This window comes from Symphalangus syndactylus, chromosome 2, assembly GCF_028878055.3.
Source record: "Symphalangus syndactylus isolate Jambi chromosome 2, NHGRI_mSymSyn1-v2.1_pri, whole genome shotgun sequence".
NCBI classification, from domain to species: Eukaryota; Metazoa; Chordata; class Mammalia; order Primates; family Hylobatidae; genus Symphalangus; species Symphalangus syndactylus.
Window position 1 is genome coordinate 52,967,207 of NC_072424.2, and position 26,724 is coordinate 52,993,930.

Sequence of the window (26,724 nt, forward strand, 5' to 3'; positions counted from 1 at the left end):
ACTTCCCCAAAAACACCATAAAGGATTGCCCCTGCATCACTAAACTCAGTATTACAGTGGGCTCAATGACTATTTCTCTTAATTTCTTATTAAACAAAATACGAATAAAAGTAAAGCAAATATAGAATGTATGGCTTAGAGGGGAAAAAAGTGTTCAGCTCTTCGCCCTTAGTTATTCTGGGCAGTTCAGCTGTGTGTGCTTTGAGAATTTCTGGAATTCTGTGTCCTGAAGCTGTCAATGCTTGTTGTCTTTCTCAAGAAGGATTACTGTTGGGCTTGCTAGTAGCTTGTAAATGTGGATATGGACGTTCATCTATCCTCTATAATGAAGTAATCAGGAAGCAAATTGTAGGTATGACTAGGAAGGCTGGCCTCTCCTGGAAGCTGCTGAAAGTAATCAGGTTGGGTGTTTTTGATATAAATACTAGTGTAATGAGTAATTCCAAAATGTTTGCTCAAGATCTGTAAGAGAAAGCTGTAAAGAAAAGTATTAGACATGCTTTCAGAGCCTTAGTTCTCAAGCGTGGCTGCACATTAGAACTGCTTGGGAAAAATCTCAAACAACTGTTGCCTGAGTCCCTCCCTAGAGATTCTGGCTTTATTGGTATGTGGTACAGTCTGGGAATTAGAATTTTTAAAGCACCTTGGGTAATTCCAATGTGCAGTCAAGAGACAGAACCATTAATCTTTTTTTTTTTTTGAGACGGAGTTTCGCTCTGTCGTCAGGCTGGAGTGCAGTGGCGCGATCTCGGCTCACTGCAACCGCCTCCCAGGTTCAAGCAATTCCCCTGACTCGGCCTCCCGAGTAGCTGAGATTACAGGCACGCACTACCATGCCCAGCTAATTTTTAGTAGAGGTGGGGTTTCACCATGTTGGCCAGGATGCAACAGAGAACCATTGATCTATGGGAAAAGGCAGCTAACTGGGAAGAGGATGCTAAGCCTTTGTGACCAGTGTAGTGCAACAACCAGTAGTATCTGACTCCCTTGGGGCTTGCTAGAAATGTAGAAGCTCAGATCTCACCTCAGACTTAGGAATAAAAATATGCATTTGAGCAAGACCCTGAGTGTTCCTACATACATTAAATTTTAAGAAGCATTAAAGGCACCCAAGCCACAGAAGTACGTGGACATTTAGATAAAGGTTGTAATTAAAGGTATCTTCCTAGCCCTAATTCTCTCCATTTAATGGAGCAGGGTTCAATCTTAACTTCATTTTACTAGTATGCCTCCCTAATGGAAAGAGATAGTTCTTGATGGCTATGTATTAAGTTGGATTTCAAATGAAAGTTGGACTTCTTCAACAATTATATAATTTTTTTGAGTAGGAAGAAAGCTCTTTCCATTCTAGTTCCCATAAATAATGGTTCTCAACTCCTGCTGCATATTTAGATCCACTTGGGGAGCTTTTAAAATATGCTGGTCCCATATCAGGTTGATTGAATTGGAATTTCTGGGGGTGGAACCCCAATATTGGTAAGTTTTTTAACTCTTCAGTAGATTGTAGTGCAGAGCTAGTTCTGAGAACAATTATGGATGAACTCTTGTTTATTGACTCCAGTATATCACTGCCTCATTTAATCCAAATCTAATGCAGTTAGTCATTTGGGCTTCCTCAAAGACTATTATAAATTATTTCAACTAATAATGTACCCACCTGTATTATAAGAACAATTAAATATTTAGTGTATTGTAGGTTGGTATTCATTTTAGTTTATCCCTATTTTGTAGGGAAGAGTTGATAATTTATATTAATAAAGAAAGTAATGTCAAGCATACAAAATAGTAATACCCCAATAATATGAATATTTTACTTTATGAAATAAAACATTTCATTTCATAGTGTTTTTTCCTTGTCATATTTTTAGACAAGTATGAAATTAGCTTGTAATCTCTAAGTGCTTGACAGATGAATTGGTGCAGAAAGGTATCTTCAAGGTGTTCCTTGGCAGAAAGAAACTAGCTGCTATTAAACATCCACAAAATATATGTAATCCAATACAACTTTCTGATTGAGAAGCCAAAATTGTATTTCAGGTGAAATAATATATGTAGATTGCATATCGGTCTTCCACCATGAGTTGACAATGACAAGGAAATCAGATAAGTGAGTAGTTGAATATATAACTTAGTTGAAGAAAAACAGGCATGTGTCTTACATAAAATGAGCAGGTTTAACTAAATGACTGCATATAACTTAGTTGAAGAGAAACAGGCATCTGTCCTAAGTAAAAAGAGCAGGTTTAACTAAATCACTGCCAAATAATTTTTTTTTTTTTAATTCTACAAAGTGTAAGGCTGGGCGCAGCGGCTCAAGCCTGTAATCCCAGCACTTTGCGAGGCCGAGGTGGGCGGATCACCTGAGGTCAGGAGTTCCAGACTAGCCTGACCAATATGGTGAAACCCTGTCTCTACTAAACATACAAAAATTAGCCGGGCGTGGTGGCGGGAGCCTGTAGTCCCAGCTACTCAGGAGGCTGAGGCAGGAGAATCGCTTGAACCCGGGATGTGGAGGCTGCAGTGAGCAACTCTGTGCCACTGTACTCTAGCCTGGGCGACAGAGCAAGACTCTGTCTCAAAAAATAATAAAATAAAATAAAATAAAATAAAATAAAATAAAATAAAATAAAATTCTACAAAGTATAAAAAACTGAATAATATGCACTTAAAACCTCCTCTCAAATAGTCTTTCTTTTCATGCTTAAAATAAAAGCTTAAAGCATAAACTTCCACTGCAAATTGAACGAGTTATCCCCAAGTAAGTTATCTAGTTAGTTCCTTAGGTTTTCTACATATCAAAAAACATTTGTTTATGTGTGAGTTGTAACGATAATTTGTGTAAGACATTATTAATGTATTTTTCATAATGGAATTTTTAAGTACAAAGGTAAATATAAATATCATCAAAATCACACAATTTTTGAGATTCCTATGTTCTGCCTATGGGAAGGGCTCCATCCAGATTACTCGAATACTTTTTAAAATCTGACCTTCTATACTCAGAATAGGTCTTTGAATACTACTGATTTAAATGCTTAATTTATCTCACTAGGTAATATCCACATAAAATTCAAAAGACTTCAGGCTATAGAAGATCTTTTTTTTTAAAAAAAAAAAAAACTGTCCTCTTTTCCATTAGGCTTAGAGTCTTATTTAAATTAAATAAGAATCTTTAATCGCCTATGAAAAAAGTCTGTAAGAGTAAATTGTATCTGAATATAAGAGAATCATATATTTATTATAAAGTGCTTAATACATGATGTACCATTTGATTGAGAACAATCTCATTATGTGCACACTATAAACTTTTCTCATAAATCTGTCACTAAAACATTGCAATTTTATCATCTGCAAATTTTAGAGGCAAATCATAGAGGAAAATAACAATGATTTTGGACAGTGTTGGGAGAATGTAATTACCAGTTTAAATAGGTAGCTGTTTTTATTCGCTGGGTGATTAGAGTTTGTTTTGTCCTTTTACAGTTTTAAAGCAAGTAGGACTGTATCTGATTCCATTTACATTAAACCTGATGTTAAGAGTGCATAATCAAATATTTAGGATACACAATTATGAGCCATATGGAGGACAGAGGAAATTGCTCAGGGTAGGTACTGATTCCAGACTTTATTGTAACTACCTGTATGACCTTGGGTCAGGTATTTCACTGTTGTGGGCAGACGCCCCATCTTTAAAATGTGGAGGTTTGACTACATGTACTCGAAGTCACGTTCAATTCTTAACTCTGTGATTTAAATTCTGGTTTAGTCATGATGTAATATGAATAATAAACAGAATAACGCATTTCAATTTTGAATTTTGATTTCAAGAATACTTACAGGTAAGGCTGGTGGTCCTGGGGGTCCTGTATCTCCCTAAAATAGATTAAAGAAAAGCTACAATTACCACTAGTCCCTTTTTGCACATTATTTATAAATTTCTAGGTGGATGGAAGCAATATATAGAGATAAATCTTGAAGAAGAGAAAAATAAAATTTCATCCTGATAAAAGCCTCTGCATAAAGAAAATATATCATGTCCTTTTTAGCTTTCATGATATAAAAATCACCTTGTATACTCTATGCTTTTTGCAACAGCAGGACTTGTTTTGAAAGCTAAAATAATCTAATTTCCTATTCTTTTGTCTACTAATCCAAAATTAGAAATAATATATTTTCAAGTATGTTTACTTGCCAATGAAGCAGCTGGGAAGTGTCATGGCGATAGATAATTTGTCTGACAAAGTTAGTATGAAGATCAGCAGAAATAATAAGTGGATCTCCCCATTTCATGCCTCCCAGCTGCAAGAAGCAGTCCCATGGCCTCTTCTAAAGCTCTGCTGAATTGGCATTGCATTTGCCATCAACTGTAAGAGGGTTTGCCTGTATTTATGTATTTCTGAACGCTAAAATTGCTTTGCTGATCTATGTGAATACAAATTTCCAGGTGGGTATATCAACAAACTATTCAACATCTTTAAAAAATGGTTCATCTAAAAGTTCACTATTTTCCCATTTCTATGTCACCTTCATGCTTTACTTCCCCAGGAACTTTATTTATTTCATAAGAACTCTCAAACATTAAAGACCACGCATCCTTTCCATGGTTCTTCTTTAGCTGCACATTATGGAGGCCATGTACTATATTGCATGGGGTACCAGGGTGCTGTAGTCTGACATTGAGTATCTTTAGGACTTTCTCTTTTCTCAACCAAAATAGCCACCTCACAAGTTAAAACTTGGTGTTGTGTATTCATTGTGTTTTGGAACAATTGAATTAAAATAGCCAACAGTTGCTAAGGAACACTGATGTGGCTTAAATCAGTCACTGGAGACTCATTTGCAGGATCACCTTTAACACAGAGATAAATATTGAAGATAGACAAGGATTTCTAAATGTGCTAAACACGGAGAACAAAATACATTGCAAAACACATATACATACAATTTTCATCAAATTGGGATCACTCAACTACTTTATTCAAAACAACCCTTGCTTTTTACTATTTCTTAATTTCCTTTTCAAGATCATTGCCAACATGTCATTATGAAATAACTTATTTTATGAGAAAAAGTGGCAGAAAATGGAATGGTTAGATTAAGACTGAGATAACAAAATTAGCTTCTTTCCAAAAGCCACTTGCCTCACCATTATGGCAGCAGCCCAGTGTTATTGGCAAAGTTTTCCAATACAGGTCACACTTGCTAATTTGATGATTGAATACCTCATGCTGTTAAGCAAGGGCGAGAAAAGGGAAATCTTATAAATACAAGTTAATGTCAACTAGCAATAGTACATTTAGTCTTTTCAAACTAATTAAATGAACAAAAACGCTGTTCTTATTCAGATGCTATTAATGTAACAGCCTTTGGTTAATTTTAAAATGCTTTTAGGAGATAAACAGTATCAATGAGAAGTCACTGCATAGGTTGTCAGAATTTTCTTAAAGAAAGGTTGGGCTTGGCTGGGTAAACACAATACCTTTTCTCCTTTTGGGCCAGGTGGACCACGAGGACCCAAGTCACCTTTCAAACCCTGTAGAAAGAATATAACCAATACACAGTTCACAGAAAGCTTTAATTTCTAACAAGTCATTAGTAACAAAATAAATCATAATTTACTGAACTTCCAAATCCCATTCTTCCTTTTGTAGTATAGAGAGAAATAGAGACAACTGGCACTAAAATGATAAGCAACATCTGTGCCGTGGTGGGCACAGATACATTAAATCAGCGCGAGTCCTCAATACTGCATATTTGTGCAACTTTGCTTCCTGCTAAAATTACATTAATTCACCATCTGGGAGAATATCATTTAGATCTATATGAGCTTTTAAGTATCCACTTTGGATTAAATTTGTGGATGTTGTAAATACCTCTGATTTAGCATTGATTTGGCCTTTGTTAAGCTTGCCAAAAAAATTCAAGAGTAAAATCAAAAACATTTTTATATCTCTATCAAGAAATCTAATTGTGAGGGGAAAAGGAATGAAAGATGTATTCTTTTGGAGCTAAAATGTCCTCTCTTGCCTGTTTCAAAGTATGTTTTAGTTATCTAACTCCTTTTTACCTGGATTTATAAAGTTGTCAAATGAAACTATATATGACATAGAATATCAGATAAATATTTTTATAAGTCCTCTGGACTGTTGGATGTTTTAATGGGTATTTAGTTGATCTGACTAAGCAATGACAGCTTTTGAGACTACCACAATAGATTGTACTGGAGGAGATCAGCTCTACAGCTGCATGAATTCACAGTATACACAGAAAGTTAGATAGACACATCCTGACTACATGGTAAATAGAAAGAAAAATCTTCTTTTTTCCTTAGTTTAACACACTGGATGAAGGAAGAACAATAATAGAAAAAAGAAGTATTCTGAAGCCACACAATGCACAGTAAGTCTAAGTGTCTTACTGTTCCTAGCTGAAAGACCCAGCTATTACTGCCCTGACATTTTGTAGTGAATAAATAACGCCAAATGCCATCACTTGTACTCAACACAGACACCAGTGATGAAGTGAAAGAAACAAAAGAAAATTAGATACTTAAAACAATCCTGTTGCAGACAGTGTGTGAAAATTGTAGTATTATACTTCAAGAAAAACATTTTTAATGGATGAAAACAATACCTAATTGGCCAAAAAAACTTCTAGTTGCATAAATGCCTTCACGTATAAAACTCATAGTTATTATTTTTTCCATCATTACCTTGGAATATTTATAGAAAAAGGATGAGTGAAAAATTAAATGATATTTGAGATGTGATACAGTATTGTCTTATTATTTACAATATCCATTTCTTCCCAAATCAAACAAGGCATACTCTATTTATACATGTTTCCAGAGTAGAACTTGGAAACAGAATATTGTAAACACTTGAGGGAAGAAATTTGCCATTTCTGTGAATAGATTTATTATTAATTCCCTTGTTCTTTCATTTATTTATTCAATAAACATTTATTATATACCTTGTGTGAAGTTGCTTCTGGCCTTTAGACCTGTACTGGTAGCCACAGCCACATGTAGCTTTTGAACTCTTGAAATGTGACTAATCTGAATTGAGTTGTACTGTGAGTATAAAACACTGTTAGATTTACAATATTTAGTATAAGAAAAAAAATGTAAAATATCTCACTAATAATTTTAAATTATTATATGCTTAAATGATAGTAGTTGGATATATTGCATTAAATAAAATATATTATTAAAAGTATTTTCTCCTGTCCCCTTTTACTTTTCTTAATTTGGCTACGAGAAAAAAATAATATATTTGCCTTCATCTTGAATTTGTAGCTCTTATTATATTTCTATTGATTAGTACGACTTTAGAGATACAGAAAAGAACAAGAAATTAATGAAGATTCTCTCCATCACCAAATTTTAGTCATGGTTCTCTGAGCCCTCTTCTCAACTAGGCCTGGACCGTGGCCCCCATCCTGTCTTTGGTCTTCCCAGCTCAGTTATAGCAAGAATCTTGCTAAGTATGTTTAGAGAGAATCTCTCACCCTTAAAATCTGTTCTCCATTCCTTACTTTTGAGGAGATCAAGTTCTTCATCCTCTAACTTGATGTCTAAGTCTTTGGCCTGTCTTCAGCAAGAATCTTCTTGGATCAGTTTGGTAAGAATCACCCTATCCTTGATGTCTCCTCTTAGTAATTTTCTATCCAGTGACGTCCCTCCCTCTACCCATTGGCTATAAATCCCTACTTGTCCTTGTTGTAGTTAGAGCTGAACCTGATCTGTCTCCCTTATTGCAATTCCCCTATTGCAATAGTCTGGAATAAAATGTCTTCCTTATCACTTTTTAAAAACAAGTGTCAATGATTTTTTTCTTTAACTAGGTGAAGGTTTCTGTCCTCAAGGAACTCATGTAATAAGAGGTGAGTGGCTGACAATAAACAGGTCAACAGGCTGAATGTGATAAAAGTGAAAGAGGAGAGAGCTGCTACTTCAGGTGGGGTGTCAGAAATGGTCCTGTGTGGTGGTGACATTTGTTGTTTCAGAAGGATCCTAGCAAAGATATGGAATCATTCTGTGTCCATCAACAGATGAATGGATAAATAAAAGGTGCTATATATACACAGCGGAGTACTATTCAGCCATAAGAAAGAATCCTGTCATTTGCAGCAACATGGATGGAACTGAAAGTAATTATATTAAGTGAAGTAAGCTAGGCACAAAAAGACAAATATTCCACGTTCTTTCTTACATGTGGGAGCAAAAAAAATGTGAACACATGGAGGTAGAAAGTGTAAAAATAGATAACAAAGACTGGAAAGGGTGAGTGAGGGGGAGAGGGAGGATGAAAAGAAGTGGATAAAAAGATACAAGCATACAGTAAGGTAGAAGGAATAAATTCAATGTTTGATAGCAGAGTAGGATGAGTACACTTTTAAAAAATGTATTGCACTTGGAAAATGGACAGCCTAAACACCCTGACTTAATCACTACGTATTATATATGTGTAAAAAAATTCTCATGTACCTCATGAATTTGCTCAAATAAAAAAAAAAAAAGGATCCAGCCATGCAATGATCTGTATGGGGGCAGAGGGAACAAGAAGCACAGATGTCACCAAGATAAAAGGAGTGTCATAAGCACACAAGTAAGGGGTAGGGGATTAAGTCAAGGTTTGCCAAGGGTCATGGCACATAATTGCAGTTCATGATGAGGAAGATGGGTTTTGTTCTACATGCAATGGGAAGCCACTTAAGTGTTTTACGTAGGAAAAAGACATGATATGAACATGTTTACAAAAATCCCCACAAACCACTTTGGCAGCGACGTGGAACACAGATTATGGGCAGCAAGAGTGGGAGCAGAAAAGGGGCGATGATAGCTTTTCCAGGAAAGAGAGCAGGATGGCTGGGACGGGCTTGTGCCAATGGAGATGATGAGAAGTGGTCAGAGTTGGCACATGCTGGGAGCAAGACTGGCAGATATGCCAGAAGTGGAGAAGAAGAAGGAAAGTCTCCAGGCTGAGTTGCATTTGACTTAAGTAAGTGGCTAGGAAGTTATGCCATTCACTGAGCAGAGAAATGTATTAAAAAGAGGTTTTCTCTTCTTGCTTGTGTGAAACTATGCAGAGAAAAGACAAACATGAAAAAAGAAATGACTGATAAAAACCTCGAGTATCCATTTACTCAACAAATATTATTGAACATCTGCAAACATGTAAGACTAAATTATATACTCCTTATAAATGTGTAATTGTGAAACATAATTTTTAAGAATGGAAGGAAACGTTAGGTACAACATTTAGAAAAATGGTTAACTCTGGAGTGGAGGACAGTAGATAGTGAACCACACAGGGAGATTCCAAGTGGAGGATGACATCTTAGTTCTCACATTGAGTTCTGGGTACACTGGGGTTCTCATTATAACTATGATTTGTAACCATCATATATGTTATATCTCTTATTTTGTAGGTATAAAATAATACATTAAAAAATTTAAAGATTAATTGCAACAAATTAATCCCAGTTGTAATTTCTAGGGAAGCAATGTATTGGTGGTTGAATCAGGTAACTCTCCCTGGTTCAGTCAACTATGGGCAGGGAGAAGGGGAAGGGATGATGCAGCCAATTACAAGTTGATGTGAATATTGGGTATTATCATTGAAGTGTACAGCAGGTATGACAAAAGCATTTCCCACAGATGCCTAATTCTACTGGAGGTGTCCAAGACTTCACAGATGTGGATTTCAGCAGTTCAGAAGAGGAATGGCCTTTTATGTATAATCATGGGTAAGTTGGGTAAGCTTTCCTATAAAATAGGTATAATAAGTAATAGTTTTCTTGAAGGGTTGTTCTGAGAATCATATGTTGTAGAGACATTTAGCACACGGTAGGCACTTAATAAATGTTGTTTTTACTTTTCAAGTTCAAGTTTAAGGGATAACTGATAGTTCTTTCTTGTTCAGCTTTATACCAGTTTGATGGATATGTAACAACTGTGCTTTAACTCACATAGGATAAAATGCAATTGAGAAGTACTGCATTTGTCAAGCTTCTACTTTTATGACCATTAAAGTTGGCCCATGTAACTCACATCTTCCTGTGACAAAGTACAATGTTGTTAAGGCCATGGCATTGTAATAGCCTCTAAGAAACACATCAGTAACGCTTTTCTCAAATGCAGTTTTTCTCCTTGTGTCACACTGGTGCTCTTATCAATGGTTATTGAGTGCTAGGGAGAAAGGACACAGCATTCACCATAGGCATAAAGAGCCAAATGGAACAGACTCTGAATTAAATATTGAGTAAGATGGGTATCTGTTACGAAGGTTCTCAATAAAATTCATGTATATAAAGATTCTCAAAAGCACAGTAGTTGATTCTACATGTAATGTGGAGGCAGAAACTGTTATCTAAAGGCAAGATAAAAGCCGAAGAGCAGTATGATAACTAGAATTATAAAAGCAGGTAGACTATAAAATTAATTTTTGTTGGAGTACCTAGTACTACTCATGAGACATCTTTAAAATTCAGAAGATAATATAAAAATATTATTTGTTAAAAATTTTTAACCCATCAATTAATTCTTTTCACAAGCTTTCAATGACTTAACGTTATTCCCTAGCAATGTCAACAGCTGTAGCCAGCCGTTATCACTGGTTTTGTGATTTCAATATTTTTGTATTCTCTAGTACAGATTGCATTGGTATAAGGAGATTAACATGATTATTTTAGAAACACCAGATGCTGTAATTCTAATAAGGGATATTTAAAAGATCATAATATAGATTCAGAAAAAGAGACAACTCAACAATTAAGTCTACTTTTCTAAGATTGTATAATCCCACAGAAACAAATAAATAAAAATATGTACCTATTAGAGCTAAATGTGTTTTATCTAACTCGGTTTCTAATAATAGTGAATGTTTATATAGTTCTTGCTCTATGTTGGACACTGTTCTAAATGCTTTCTGTATGATAGTCCCTTTAATCTTCACAAAAAAATCCATGAGGTAATTTTGGGGCACAGAGAGTGATAACCCCAAAGTGTGGTGCTTTGGCATGCTGAGTACTTTTGAATTAAAAGGAATTGAAAAGCCTTAGAAGCTGCCTCAGATCCAAGAACTTTCTAACCTTCTCTTGTTTCTCCTCCAACCCCTCCTCAAGTACAGGGAGGAGCTCTCTCTGGAAGTTTCTTTATCAGACTGAGAAATCTTCTTCCAGAAAAAGCAATTGTCTTAAAACCCCCTTCCTAGGAATCTAACAGAATAATCAGGAAAATTAATCTCTGGAGAAGAGAAGAAACTAAAAGTTGTCACCATGCCCAGACAGACTTAGTCTATTCTTCTGAGGGCAGCTCTGAGAGATTACCTGGGCGTCTTTATCTGCGAAACAAGACAACTTTTGTTCACAGTGCAGGTCCAGCCCTCACCTTTCTGTAACTTGTCCACAAGCTATTGTTAGCTCTTGGTCCCATTCAATTCAAAAAATAGTTTACTGCCTCTCAAAATTGCCTATATCTCCCCATCTCGTTCTTTCCTATAAAGAGGGTTCTATTTAAGCTTCAACCATCTGGCCTTTCTTTGAGTCTTGTATTTTTTATGGCTCCCACTGTATGCACGTTAATATATTTGTATGCCTTTTCTCCTGTTAATCTGTCCATTGTCAGTTCATTTCAGCAGACTGAACCCCTCAGAGGAGAAGGGAAAATTATCTTTTCCCCTACAGTAAGTACTATTGAAATTATCATTCTGTGGTGCAAATAAGGAAACTGAGGCACAGAGAGGCTAAGTAATTTACCGAGTAGTACATCAGCTAGTTAGTGGCAGAGCTGGGATTTGAACCCAGATAGTCTGGCTTTAAAGATCACAATTATAACTTTATATTATTCCCTCTCAAGTCTATTCTAAGATACCTTTGTTAAATATATCTTATATTAGGCCACAGTCAAAATTATTTAATTATACACTAGATTGTGTGTAAAGACAAGGTCATATATTTTCAAGGTTAAATTTTCTAGCAATTCAAATTTTTGAAAATGTTAATATATGTTTTGTATGCATTATTTAAATTAGAATGGACATATGAGCATGCATTTGTTTAGTAATACCACAGACATCAAACAAAAGTTTAGGCATGCACACACATACAAACACAAACACACACACACATACACGGTTAAGATACACTTAGAAAAATACCAGCACATTTTTTCTTGTCCCAGTGACTAGGGGCTGCTACTGGCATTAGATTAGGTTAGTGAGCTTCAAGGATGCTAAACATTCTGCTCTTGCAAGACAGTCTGACTTGAGAAAGAATTGTCTTGCCAAAATGCCAGCAGTGCCACATTGAGAAAGACTGAATTGCTACATACTACCCTTTAAATTAAAGTTTACACTTTCCAAAGTGAGCTGGCTCATTTTGTGAGAAAGCTGGCACAAAATAAGTTATTAAGATACATTGACATTAAGATACATATATAATATGCACAATAAGGATTATTTAAAAGGCTGTGGAATTCATTTAGTAGAAATATTAAAGCATTCCAATATACTCTGACTTAGAAAGTAGCTGGAGTCACCTGGCCCATTGAGTTCATTTACTACACATTCTAAGATAATATTTCTGAAGTTATAATTTCCATCATGGCTTGACTTTAATTCAAATCAAAATAGCCATTATAATACCTTTCAATTTCTAGGAATGTATACCTGGGCTTATTGAAAGTCAGAGTGAACTGTCATAAATGCTGAATTACTTTAGTTTGCAGAGTCAGTTTTTTTAGCACTGAAAAATAAGCAATGATGTGTGGCAGGATTTACTGGGAAAATCAGACTTTTCAGCCAAATATTTAGAGTTAAAGGCCAATTTTAGTATTTTAAAAAAGAAAGTTGCTTAATTTCTGAAGCCTTTAATTTCCTGCTTCTGAAAATAGGAATACTATCACTCCCCACTCTACTAGCCAATTAAGCTGGGTGAGGGTCAAATTTCAAATTCCTTGGGAAAATAGTTTATGAACTATAACACAATATTAACACTCCCCCCATCTCCAACAGTGTAATAACCAAGCAGTTGATTCTTTACTTCTAGTGATAGTAGAGGGGAAAGAGGAGAACTCTTACTACTTTTTGTTATTTCTCCTTAGTCATGACTCCTGAATATCTTTGGCAAAATTAAGGGGAAAAAAAAACATCACCTGCTTATTAACTAAGTAACCAAGCGAGAAAAGTTAATGTGCTTTGTCATGCTTTATGGTTGTACTTAATGAGCTACATCAGACAATAACGGTGCTAAAGGAATGCCCTCCTATTACTGGAACATGTGAAGGACTCTTCCAAGATTCCTCAAAGGGATAGACATTCACACTGCTCACTAGGCCTTTGGGATCTCTCAGTAAGCTAGTGTTACTCAGACTTGGAACTCACACAGTGGCTACCGGAGAGTTTGGGAATATAGCAGGCCCTCAGATATATGCACGTATTGGTTGGTTAATTAAAAAGCCCAATAACCTTACTTTCAGACAATGTAAGAAAAATTTTCAAATCTTTAAATTAATGTGAATATATTTCAGGTTCCAACCTCCCAAATATCTTTCCAGTTTTATTCAAATATTTCAAAAAATCCTTTCTCTATTTCAATTCCAATATTACTTTTATGCACTTGGAATACACTCTGTTTTGCTCCTCTGTCTCAGAGAGCCCACATACATGTAGTTTGGTTATTTTTTGCAACACTGTAATTAATCTCTTTCAACACTCCTGCGTTTCTCACAAGTTAGTATCCTTCTCACACAGAACGGTCAACATGTTGGGCTATTTTTGAGTTTTTAACTCCAATCAAGTGCCAAATCATATGTATTTTACCTCTTTAGCATCATTCTCTGTATCTTCCCTTCCACATCTGTTATTCTAGCTTAGACTCTAATTACTTATATTTTACTCTGTCATAATATTAATAACTGCTCAGTTTTTCAAACTAACATTCAGCAAATAGTTATTTGGAACTTACCCCAAACATGTGCTAAGTACTAGGATTCCAACACTTGGTCTTTGCTTTCATGGAGAGTGTAACAGAAAGAACAGAAAACACAGGCAAAGGCCCAAATTCTATCCATTTCAGAATCCACTGTGAAAGGAATTTTCATTTAAACAAAGTGTGGGCCAGATCTCCCCTTTGTTATGAGGAGGAAGGACAAGCATCCTCACATCCAGTACTTTCTATGCTCTGGCTTCATCTCTTCCTGTTTTGTTTTTCTCACTGTGCCTTACATGTAGCAGGAACTCAATAAACCTGAATGAATGCTTCAAGCCTCATCAGGCTTTTCAAGTTTATAATCTTAATAACTCTTTGCATAAAATCATAGCACATAATAGCGACAGGGGCTTTAGAATCTATCCCAAGTCCGCCGGGCACGGAGGCTCACACCTGTAATCCTAGCTCTTTGGGAGGCCGAGGAGGGCAGATCACGAGGTCAGGAGATCCAGACCATCCTGGCTAACACGGTGAAACCCCGTCTCTACTAAAAATACAAAAAATTAGCCGGGCCTAGTGGCGGGCGCCTGTAGTCCCAGCTACTCGGGAGGCTGAGGCAGGAGAATGGCGTGAACCCGGGAGGCGGAGCTTGCAGTGACCCGAGATCACAACACTGCCACTGCACTCCAGCCTGGGGGAAAGAGCAAGACTCCGTCTCAAAAAAAAAAAAAGAATCTATCCCAAGTCCATCACTTTACAGACTCTGAGAAGTGATCTGCTCTTCTGTGACAGAACTGGAGACAAACTGGGCCCTGGCTTTCTACTCCAGAACTCATCCCACTTCACCATGTGCCTCCAATGACAGGAGTAAGAGGTGAGTCAGTTACTCTATTTAAACATGTGTGACATTCAGTGTCCTGATGTATTACAGGTGATAAAGAAGATGCAGAGACTCCCATAGCTACAAGCCATTGGGGCTTGTGCCTATTCTCTGCTGTAGAAAAATCACTTCAAAGGGAGAGAAATAAGAATGACAGTGAAACAACTATTATTTTAGTTAACATACATAGAAACATTAACTACTATTACTACTAGGGTCTTTCTTTTTTGGGAGACTCCACACACCCCCCCCTCCCACCCCAACACACACACACACGACTTTCTCCACAGGCCGGAAAGATTGGTCTTCAGCCTCTCTTCCACTGTAATGATCTCCTGCATACAAAATGGGTTTCTGAACACGTCTAGGGCATTAGGGAGCTAGACATAGTCTCATAGTTTTTCCTTATTCTTTTATAAGTCATGTGGCCCTTCAGGTCCTTTCTAAAACATATTTATGTAAGTGAGAAAAGGAAGCCGCGGGAAAAACTAATTCTCATTTTGGACACTTCCCCTACAAGTAAAGATAACATATCTATAGTAAATGGTGAGTAAATGTAAATACAATTACATTTCAGAGTGAAACCCACATTTGGGCCATCCTTCAAATTTTATCCTAAAATCTGGAGTGCAATTCTGGGAGGATAACTGTCCTGAGGGGAAAGGGAGAAGATGACTGGGGTCCAAGGATATCACAGACGATGTTATCCCTGAGGCTGCGGAACTGGTGCCACGGAGGGGAGCAATACGGATTTAGTTTCCCTTCACTTCGCCCTTTCTTCCCATCACTGAAAGCCTACCAGTACAGACGCCATCTATAGACTAGATGGAGATTTGGACTGAGATGAAAAGTGAACCACTGATACGAGCACAAGCCATGGCAGAAGATATGTAAGACGAAAACAGACAGAAAAAGACGACTAGAAAATTTGCAAGCAAGAAACATCAAGGAGAAAGGCCTGTTAAGGCTAAGCACAGGTAGAAAATATATAAAGCCAATGAAATGAAACTAAAAACACTGGGCCTCTACTGAGCCATGTGAAAGAACATCATGATTCTTAATTTTGTTGGATCGTGGCTGGCTGGCTCTGCCAAAAATAGGTAAATCTTAATAGCATTAAATAGCATATCTTAGTGGTAAAATGTAAACAGAGTATCAGAAAAAAAGAGTTAGGCTTACATTTTCTCCATTAAGGCCAGCCAGACCCGGATCTCCTTTTTCTCCTTGTTCACCCTAAAAAGAAACAATTTATACAATGAAAATTCTTATATCTGAAAACCTTTGCTAGCAAAAAATAAAGTTATGTTGGTTGGGTATTTATAACAATACGATTACTTTGCTAAACCCTTGAAAGGCACGTTTATTAAAAAACAATCCTGAGTCGTAAAACCAAAGAGAAGTTTAAAAGTTCAAAGAAAAGCTGTAGCCGGGTGCAGTGGTTCACACCTGTAATCCTAGCACTTTGGGAGGCCGAGGCTGGTGGATCAATTGAGGTCAGGATTTCGAGACCAGGCTGACCAACATGGTGAAACCTGTCTCTACTAAAAATACAACAAAATTAGCCAGGCATGGTGGCATGCGCCTGTAGTCCCAGCTACTCAGGAGGCTGAGGCAGAAGAATTGCTTGAACCTGGGAGGTGGAGGTTGCAGTGAGCCAAGATCATGCCATTGCACTCCAGCCTGGGTAAGAGAGCAAGACTCCATCTCAAAAAAAAAAAAAAAAAAAAAAAAGCTGCATAAAAATGATTAAACCATCAAAATGGAACAAGAATATTTTCTTCTATAAGCAACAAAGAACTTTCTGGAAGGTGATTTGGATTGACAATATATACCAAGGATCTCAAATCCGTTCATTTCATTTGAGCCATTTTGAGCTCAAATTTGAGCTCATTTGAGCCATTTCATTTGACTTATTTTCCCCATTCCCTCACTCCTGTATCTTGAGCTCCCTCTCAAATCAACTACGTGTCCTCAAGTCATTGTCTCAGACCTTGTTTCAGGAGAATGAAAGTGAAGACAATGTCTATCAGCCCCCAATGCCTTCACTTTTGTCCATCCATGATCTGTCATTCCAAGTGCTTTGTTACCACCACTCTAAACACCCTTGCTCTACTAGCTTTCTGATGGAGCCAACTCCAGTGTATCACTGTCCACCTCTTGTTCCTACAGAAAAAATATACAATTGGGTAGACTGGTATTATTATAAATTCATAATCACTAATCTAATTCTAGGTCCTTAAAGTGTGCCATTCCCCTCAAATCCTTGGTGTTATGACTTCTGCTTTTACTCTCAAAAACCTTGCTTTCTACCAAGAAAAAAGAAGCCATCATACAAGCCTTTTCTTGATGCCATGAAATCTACAAATTCACTTATTTTAAAACCATTCTTTACTCTTCCACATGGAAGAATTGTTCCTTACTGTTTAATGGTAATCTTTCAACCTGGGCTTTCAATCCCATCTTTTTCTGCTCCCTCATGGAATTAATGATTAAAATTATGGCCCTCTTCTGAATCTTCAGCCTTTTCCCCCTCACTTCTTTCTAACCACACCGAAACATGCTGTTGAATCTTCTGTTAAAACAAAATCTCGCACTTCCTTCTCCTGTCATTTCCAGCTTCACCTGGAAGGAAATCCTTCCTTTTTCAGATAAACTTCTGGAGCCAGGCTCCCGATACTCCTGTTTGCATTCATTACTCCCACTCACTCTGCAGTCCACTCCAGATTGACTTGTACCTTATTTGGTCCTCAAAAACTGCCCACGCCAAGGTCTTGGGTGACCACCAACAGACGCCTTTTAGTCTTTTTCTTCCTTAACCTATCAGAAGCGTTTGATATCTTTATGACAAGCCCCCTCCTAGAAATACTTACTTGCTGTGATGCTATATTTCCTTCATTTTTATTCTACCTCTGTAGCTGCATTTACTCATTTTCATTTTTGCTAGATCCTCTAAGTGTTGCGGCTCCACAGGGATCTGTCCCAGCTTCTTATGTTTTCCCTTTCAACAAACTTTCCCTAGATGTTTTTTCTACTTTTATAGCTACAATGATCATCTATATGCTAATGAGTCTCATGTTCCTACTTCCAGCATAGATATCTTTTTTATTGTTTAGCTAACAGTTTTATTAAGGCATGATTTACTTGCCATAATACTGATAACACTGTACATGTAGGGTGCAATCGTTTCAGTAAATTTATATAGGTCTGCAACCATCACCACAACCTAAGATTAAAATACTTCCATTACCTAAAAAAGCTTCCTTGTGCCCATTTGTAGTCAACTGCTTCTCACTCTTCCAGTCCCAGAAAACTACTGACATACTTTTTGTCTCTATAGTTTTGCTTTTTACTAGAAATTTCATATAAATAGAATTATACAGTATGTAGCCTTTTTTGTCTAGCTTAATTGATTCAACATTATGCTTTTGAGTTTACCCACGTTGCATGGATGAGTAGTTTGTTTCTTTTGAGTAGTATCATTTGTATGGGTACACCATATTTTATTTATTAATTCACCAGTTTCTTATTTTTAGATATTCTAAATAATGCTGCTATGAACAATAAAATAAACAACTTTTTGTGGACATAGATTTTTACTTTTCTTACGTAAATACCCAGGAGTTTAATTGCTAGGTCATAATAGATAAGTATGTGTTTAACTTTCTAGGAAATTCCCAAACCAGTTTCCAAAGTGCCATTTTACATTCCCATCAGCAGTGTATTAGGCTTCCTGATTTCTACATACTCTCACCAACTTTGTCAATCTTTTTGATTATAGCCATTTTATCGATGTATAGTATTTCATTGTGGCTTTAATTTGCATTTTCTTAATGATTAATGATCATTTCCTCTGCTTGTTAGACATTCACATATCTTCTTTGAAGAAGCATCTATTTAAATCTTTTTTCCATTTTTAGTTTGCCTTCTTATTTGTGAGTTGTAAACGTTCTTTATGTATTATTGATACAAGCCACTTATCAGATATATAATTTGCAAATACTTGCTCCCAGAATATGGTTTCGTTATTTTATTCTTGAAATAATATTTTTAAATTAAAAAAAATTTAACAGCTTTATTGAGGTGTAATCAGCATACAATAATTTTCACATATTTAATGTACACAAATTTGGTAAGTTTTGACACATGCATACAGCCATGAAACCATCATAACAATTAAAGTAACAAACATTTCCATGTTTGTTTTGTTTTGTTTTGATTTTCCTAATGACTAATCATGTTGAACAACTTTTCATGAGTTTATTTGCAATTCATATATCTTTTGTGTGGAGTACTATTACAATCATACTCATTTTAAAAATTGTATTGTTTAGAGCTATTTATATATTCTGGATAAAAGTCATTTCATCATATATGTAATTTGAAAATATTTCTCCCATGGTGTGCTTTGTCTTTTTATTCTCCTGGCAGTGTCTTTCAAAGAAGAGATATTTTTAACTATTTCTTTCATTGATTGAGCTTTTAGCGTCATAGATAAAAATCTATGCCTAACCCAAAATCACAAAGTATTTATTCTATATTTTCTTCTAAAAAATTTACAGTTTTGGTTTTTACATTTATTTCTATTACCTATTTTAAGTAAGTTTTCTATAATGTGCGAGGTATGGGTTGAAGTTCTTGTCTTTCTTTTTCTTGAACATGCAAATCCAACCATATAAAAGGGTTGTTGAAAAAAGCTATTTATTATCAGCTGAGTTATTTTTGTTTGAAAGCCATTTGTCTAGATATATGTGGGTTTACATTTTGACTCTATTATTTCCCATTTGTCTATTTGTCTGTCTTTATGCTGATGCCACACTTCCTTGATTATCATTATGATAAATGTTGAAATCAGGTAATATTAGTCCTTCAGTTTTGTTATTTTTTTTAAAATCATTTTGGCTATACCAGGTCATTTGCATTTCCACATGATGGCTAGAAAAATTTGTTGCATTTGCAAAAATGCTTCAGATTTTCATTGAGATTTCCTTGAATCTATAGATCAATATCTAAAGAACTGTCACCTTAATAAAACTGGGTCTTCCAATCCACAAATCATCTCTACATTTATTTAGGTCTTCTTGAATTGCTTTTAGCAATGTTTTTTAGTCACCGTGTACAGGTCATCACCATAAATAAAATTGTTTTCAAAATTTCATTTTTTTGATTGATTGTTGCTTATATACGGAAATCAAATAAAAATTTGTATATTCAACTTGATTCCTGCAACCTTGCTAAACCTGCTAATTAACTGTAATCTTTTACTGTAGATTCTTCAGGATTTTTTACATATAAGATTATACCATCTAAGAATAAAGATGGGCTTTCTTCTTCTCTTCCATTTTATATGTCTTTAATGGCTTTTTCCTGCAGTATTACACTGGCTAGAACCTCCAGGATAATATTGAATGTAAATGAGGATGGTGGATATTCTTGTATTGATCCTGATCTTAGAGTTCAGTCTTTCACCACTAAGTGAAAGATAATACTCACAATTTTTGTTTTCACAAATCCCTCTTATCAGAGTGACGAATTGCTCCTCTATTCTTAATTTGTTGAATGGGTATTGAATTTTGAAAAAACACTTTGTCCTGAATTCATTGAGGTAATCATATTGGTTTTGTTCTTTACTAATATGGTGCATGACATCAACAAATTTTCAAATGTTAAACCACTCTTTCAAGGTTTATAATTGTTTCTATATGTTATTGGATTCAGTTTGCTAATATTTGTTAAGTGGCTTTTTGTGTATATGTGTGTGTGTGTGCATCTGTGTTTATGAGAGATATTGGCCTATGGACTCGTGAGGTCTTTGACTTGCAGTATCAGAGTAATATTGGCCTCATAAAATGAAGTAGGAAGAGTTCCCTCCTTTTTGATTTTTGAAAAAATTATGTGTAGGATTGGTCTCATTTCAAATAAAGATTGAAGACATCTGACAGAATTAAAGAATCTGAATCTAAGCTTTTTTGATAGCAAGATTTTAACTATTACAATGTATACAACTGAAATAGGACTATACAATTCTTCTATTTGTTCTTGAGTCAGTTTTGGTAATTTTTGACTTTCTAAGAATTTGTACATTTTATCTGTATTATAGAATTTATTAGTTTAAACTCATTGATAATATTCCCTTGTAAGCCTTTTAGTTTCTGTAGGGTCTGTAGTGGTGTCCCCTCCCTCATTGTAGTTACTGGTAATTTTTTCTTTCCTTTTTTTTTCCTGATCAGTCTGGCTAGAAGTTCACCAACTTTGTTGATCTTTTCAAAGAACCAACTTTTGATGGTATTACTTTTCTGTATTGTTCTTCTAGTTATTTTTTCCAATTTTTATTTTATTTCCACTCTGATTTTATTGTTCCTGCCTTCTACATACTTGGTTATTGATACGCTCTCTTTTCCATATTCTTGGAGGTGGATACTTAGATTGTTAACATTCAATTTTTATTCCTTTCTAATATAAGCATTTAAATCTGTACAACTAAACTTGTTTTTATTTTTATTAAGCTCAAAATATTTTCAAATTTTCCTTTTGATTCCTTTTTTGACCTACAGGGTATTGAGAATCATATTTTTTTGTTTCAAAACATTTGAAGATTTAATGGAGATTTTTTTTTCTTATATTGATGTCTAATTTAATTCCATTGTGACCAAAAACATACTTTATATAACTTGAATCCTTAAAATGTATTGAGATTCATTTAGTAATGGAGAATATAGTCTATCTTGGTAAATTATTTATATGCACTTGGAAAAATGTGTATTTTATTATCGTTGGGTGGAGTGTTTTATGAATGTCAGTTCAGATTAGTGTACTGTAGGCTTATTCGAGTCTACTATATTCTTACTGAGAGAGGAGTATTGAAATCTTTAAATATAATTGTGTTAATTGCTTCTTTCTAATTTGTATTTATTTCTAACTGCCTATTGTCTTTCATTTCTGACCATCTCTGCTTCATGCATTTTGAGGCTCTGTTAGGTACATACACAATAATAATTGCTACATCTTCCTGCTATATTGGCCCTTTTATCATTATATAAAATATTCTTTCCTATCTCCAATAATGCCACTTGTCATAGAGTCTGTGTAATACTAGTATACTCACTCCGTATTTCTTGTGGTTACTCTTTACATAGTACATCTTTGTATATCCTTTAACTTTCAACCTATTTGTATCTTGAATCTCATCCATATCTCTTGTAGATAGTATATAGTTGGATCTTGCTTTGTAAAATCCAATCTGACATTCTTTGCCTTTCGATGTATTTATTCTGTTCACATTTAATGTAATTATTGATATGGCAAATATCCATGTGCAAAAAATTAACTTTGATTCATAAATCACACCCTACACAAAAATTAACTCAAACGAACAATAGACACAAATGTAAATTCCAAAGCTATAAAAATTATAGAACAAAACATAGAAAAATATTTTCTAACATTGGGTTGGGTAAAGGTTTCTATTTTGTTATTTAATTATTTCTATAAGTGTCATCATTTTTGCTCCCATGTTCTTTCTCTCCTACCTTCATTTTTGTTCAATGAATATTTTTAGCATGCTATTTTAGTTTTTCATAAATTTTTAGCTTTTTTTGAAATTTTTAAAGTGATTCTACAATATGCATCTTTACTTTATCATAATCTATTCCAGTTAACATTGACTTAATTTCAGAAAACTATGGCAAATTTCAGTTTAGATGTATTTCCTCTCCATTTTTTTGTATCATTGATGTCATATATAATATATTCATATCCTATAAATGTAACAGTGTAGTGTAATAGTTATTGCTTTAACATTATATTTTTTAAAAAATTAGAAGAAACATACAAATATAGTCATACATCTATGACTATACAAATGCAAATATATGACATGACAAATAAAATTATAGTAATCTATCTAAATGTTTTAAATTTAAAAATTTGGATGGGGCCAAGATGGCTGACTAGAAACAATGGCAATCGGAGGCTCCCATAGAAAAGAACCATAATAAGCGTGTGAATCCTTCACCGGCAACCAAGGTATCTAGGTTCTCTCATCAGAACTGACTAGGTGATTGGCATGATCCATAGAGAGGAAGGAAGATCAGTGTGGTGCAGCAGCCCACCTGAGAGCCAGGGGAGCCCTCATCCCACAGCCAAGGGAAGTGGTGAGTGAGCATGCTGCCTAGCCAGGGAAACCATGCTTTTTCCACAGAACTCTGCAACCCATGGACCAGAAAATCCCACTCGCAAATTCACGCCACCAGAGCCTAGGGTCCCAACCCCAGAGCTGCACAGATTCTCAACAGTCTCTCAGCTGGAATCTGCTTAAGCCTGCTGAGCTCCCATGGGGAGGGGCAACCAGCCCTACAGCTGTGGCTTACTGTCTAAGCTGTTTGAGCTCCCTGGAGAAGGGGTAGCAGCCAGCACTGGGACTCACAACTGCCTAACACACTAAGTTCCTTGGGTGGGGGAAGGGCAGAACAACTCCAGCCAGAGGCTCAGGGACAGAACTTGGATCTCCCTGGGCATGAGCCCCTGGGCAGGGGGTGAGTGACCACAGTCTCTGCGGACCAGCAGACTTAACCTTTCCTCCTGGTAGTTCTGAGGAATCTGGGCAGCCCAGACGAGTGGGCTTCCCCCTAGCAAAGCACACCCCCTCCACCAAGGGACAAAGTGCTTCATTAAACAGGTCCTGTTCCCCGTGCCACCCAACTGGGTGAGACCCTCCTATAGGGGTTGTTAGACACCCTATACAGGAGGAATCCTACTGGCATCAGGTTGGTGCCCTTTGAGGTCAGAGATCCCAGAAGAAGGAGCAGACACCCATCTTTGCTGTTCTCCAGACTCCTTGAGTGACATCTCCAGGCATAGGAGCAAACCAGATGAATAGGGCTTGAAGTGAACCCCAAGCAAACCGTAGCAGCCCTACAGAAGAGGTACCTGACCATTGAAAGAAAAATAAACAAACAGAAAGCAACAACAACAGCATCATCAACAACAAAAGTCCCTAAAAAACACTCCATCCAAGGGTCAGCATCCTCAGAGATCAAAACTAGACAAACTCATGAAGAAGAGAAAGAATCAATGAAAAAATGTTGAAAACTCAAAAGGCCAGAGTGTCTCTTCTCCTCCAAATGATTGCAACATCTCTCCAGCAAGGGGGCAGAACTGGATGGAGGATGAGATGGAAGAATTGACAGAAGTAGGCTTCAGAAGATGGATAATAAAAAAGTACGCTGTAATCCCAGCACTCAGGAAGGCCAAGGCGGGCAGATCACGAGGTCAGGAGATGGAGACCATCTTGGCTAACACGGTGAGACCCCGTTACTACTCATCAATACTAAAAATACAAAACATTAGCTGGATGTGGTGGCAGGCACCTGTAGTCCCAGCTACTCGGGAGGCTGAGGCAGGAGAATGGCATGAACCCAGGAGGCAGAGCTTGCAGTGAGCCAAGATCGAGCCACTGCACTCCAGCTTGGGTGGCAACAGAGCAAGACTCCGTCAAAAAAAAAAAAAAAAAAAGTACACTGAACTAAAGGAACATGTTTCAGCCCGATGCAAACAAGCTAAAAACCTTGATAAAAGGTTTGAGGAGCTGCTAACTAGAATAACCAATTTAGAGAGGAACATAAATGACTTGATGGAGCTGAAAAGCATAGCAATAGTACTTCATGAAGCATACACAGAGCATTACACTTTGTGAAGTGGAAGAAAGGATTTCAGTGTTTGAAGACCACCTTGCTATCATAAGGCATGCAGACAAGATTAGAGAAAAAGAATGAAAAGGAATGAACAAAGCCTCCAAGAAATATGGGACTTTGTAAAAAGACCAAACTACGATTGATTGGAGTACCTGAAGGAGATGAGGAGCATGGAAACAAGCTGGAAAACACACTTCAGAATATTATACAGGAGAACTTCCTCAACCTAGCAAGACAGGCCAACATGCAGATTCAGGAAATACAGAGAATGCCACTAAGATACCCCTCGAGAAGACCAACCCCAAGACACATAATTATCAGATTCTCCAAGGTTGAAATTAAGGAAGAAAATGTTAAGGGTAGCCAAAGAGAAAGGCCAGGTCACCTACACAGGGAAGCCCATCAGACTAACAGCAGACCTCTCAGCAGAAACTCTACAAGCCAGAAGAAAATGGGGACCAATATTCAACATTCTTAAAGAAAAGGATTTTCAACCTAGAATTTCATATCCAGCCAAACTAAGCTTCATAAACGAAGGAGAAATAAAATCCTGTACAGACAAGCAAATGCTGAGGGATTTTGTTACCATCAGGTCTGCCTTGCAAGAGCTCCTGAAAGAAGCATTGAATATGGAAAGGAAAATCTGGTACTAGCCACTGCAAAAACACACCAAAATATAAAGACCAATGACACTATGAAGAAATTGCATCAAGTAGTGTGCAAAATAACCAGATAGCATGATGAGAGAATCAAATTCACACATAACAATACTAACATTAAATGTAAAGGGGCTAAATGAACCAATTAAAAGACACAGACTGGCAAATTGGATAAAGAGTCAAGACCCATTGGTGTGCTGTATTCAGGAGACCCATCTCACGTGCAGAGACACACATAGGCTCAAAATAAAGGGATGGAGGAAGATCTACCAAGCAAATGGAAAACAAAATAAGGCAGGGGTTGCAATCCTAGTCTCTGATAAAACAGACTTTAAACCAATAAATATCAAAAGAGACAAAGAAGGCCATTACATAATGGTAAAGGGATCAATTCAACAAGAAGAGCTAACTATTCTAAATATACATGCACCCAATACAGGAGCACGCAGATTCACAAAATGAGTTCTTAGAGACATACAAGAGAGACTTAGACTCCCACACAATAATAGTGGGAGACTTTAACACCCCACTGTCAATATTAGACAGATCAATAAAACAGGGAATTAACAAGGATATTCAGGACTTGAACTCAGCTCTGGATCAAGTGGACCTAATAGATGTCTACAGAACTCCCCACCCCAAATCAACAGAATATACATTCTTCTCAGTGCCACATGGCACTTATTCTAAAATCAACCACATAATTGGAAGTAAAACACTCCTCAGCAAATGCAAAAGAACTGAAATCATAACAAACAGTCTCTCAGTGCAAGCAAATTAGAACTCAGGATTAAGAAACTCAAAACCACACAATTACATGGAAATTGAACAACTTCCTCTGAATGACTTCTGGGTAAATAATGAAATTAAGGCAGAAATCAAGAAGTTCTTTGAAACCAATAAGAACAAAGAGAAAACTTACCAGAATCTATGGGACACAGCTAAAAACAGTGTTGAGAGAAATTTATATAACACTCAATGCCCACATAAGAAAGCTAGAAAGATCTCAAATTGACACCCTAACATCACAATTAAAAGAGCTAGAGAGGCAAGAGCAAACTAATCCAAAAGCTAGTAGAAGACAAGAAATAACTAAAATCAGAGCAGAATTGAAGGAGATAGAGACACGAAAAACCCTCCAAAAAAATCAATGAATCCAGGTGCTGTTTTTTTGAGGAAAAAAAAAAAAAACCAACAACAACATAGATAGACCACTAGCTAGACTAATAAATAAGAAAAGAGAGAAGAATTAAATAGACACAATAAAAAGTGACAAAGGGGATATCACCACTGACCCCCACAGAAATACAAACTACCACCAGAGAATACTATAAACACCTCTAACACCTCTATGCAAATAAACTAGAAAATCTAGAAGAAATAGATAAATATATATATATATAAATATATTTTAAAAAACACCCTTTCAAGACTAAACCAGGATGAATAGACAATGAATAGACCAATAACAAGTTCTGAAACTGAGGCAGTAATTAATAGCCTACCAATCAAAAAAAAAACCCCAGGACCAGATGGATTCACAGCCAAATTCTACCAGGGGTAT

At 36.2% G+C, this 26,724-nt stretch overlaps 1 protein-coding gene across 4 annotated transcripts in view; it reads right to left on the bottom strand.

Annotated features, from left to right (window-relative positions):
* COL19A1 (collagen type XIX alpha 1 chain) overlaps positions 1-26,724 on the bottom strand; it is a 338,738-nt gene that overhangs the window by 175,601 nt on the left and 136,413 nt on the right. For 3 of the 4 annotated variants that reach the window (XM_055257198.2, XM_063618677.1, XM_055257206.2), the window contains exons 12-14: positions 15,992-16,045; positions 5,480-5,533; positions 3,838-3,873 (exon numbers count right to left, since the gene is read on the bottom strand). In XM_055257198.2, the coding sequence (XP_055113173.1) occupies positions 3,838-3,873; positions 5,480-5,533; positions 15,992-16,045 (144 nt within the window). The remainder of the gene's footprint in view (positions 1-3,837; positions 3,874-5,479; positions 5,534-15,991; positions 16,046-26,724) is intronic. The other variant, XM_063618674.1, reaches the window with a different exon arrangement.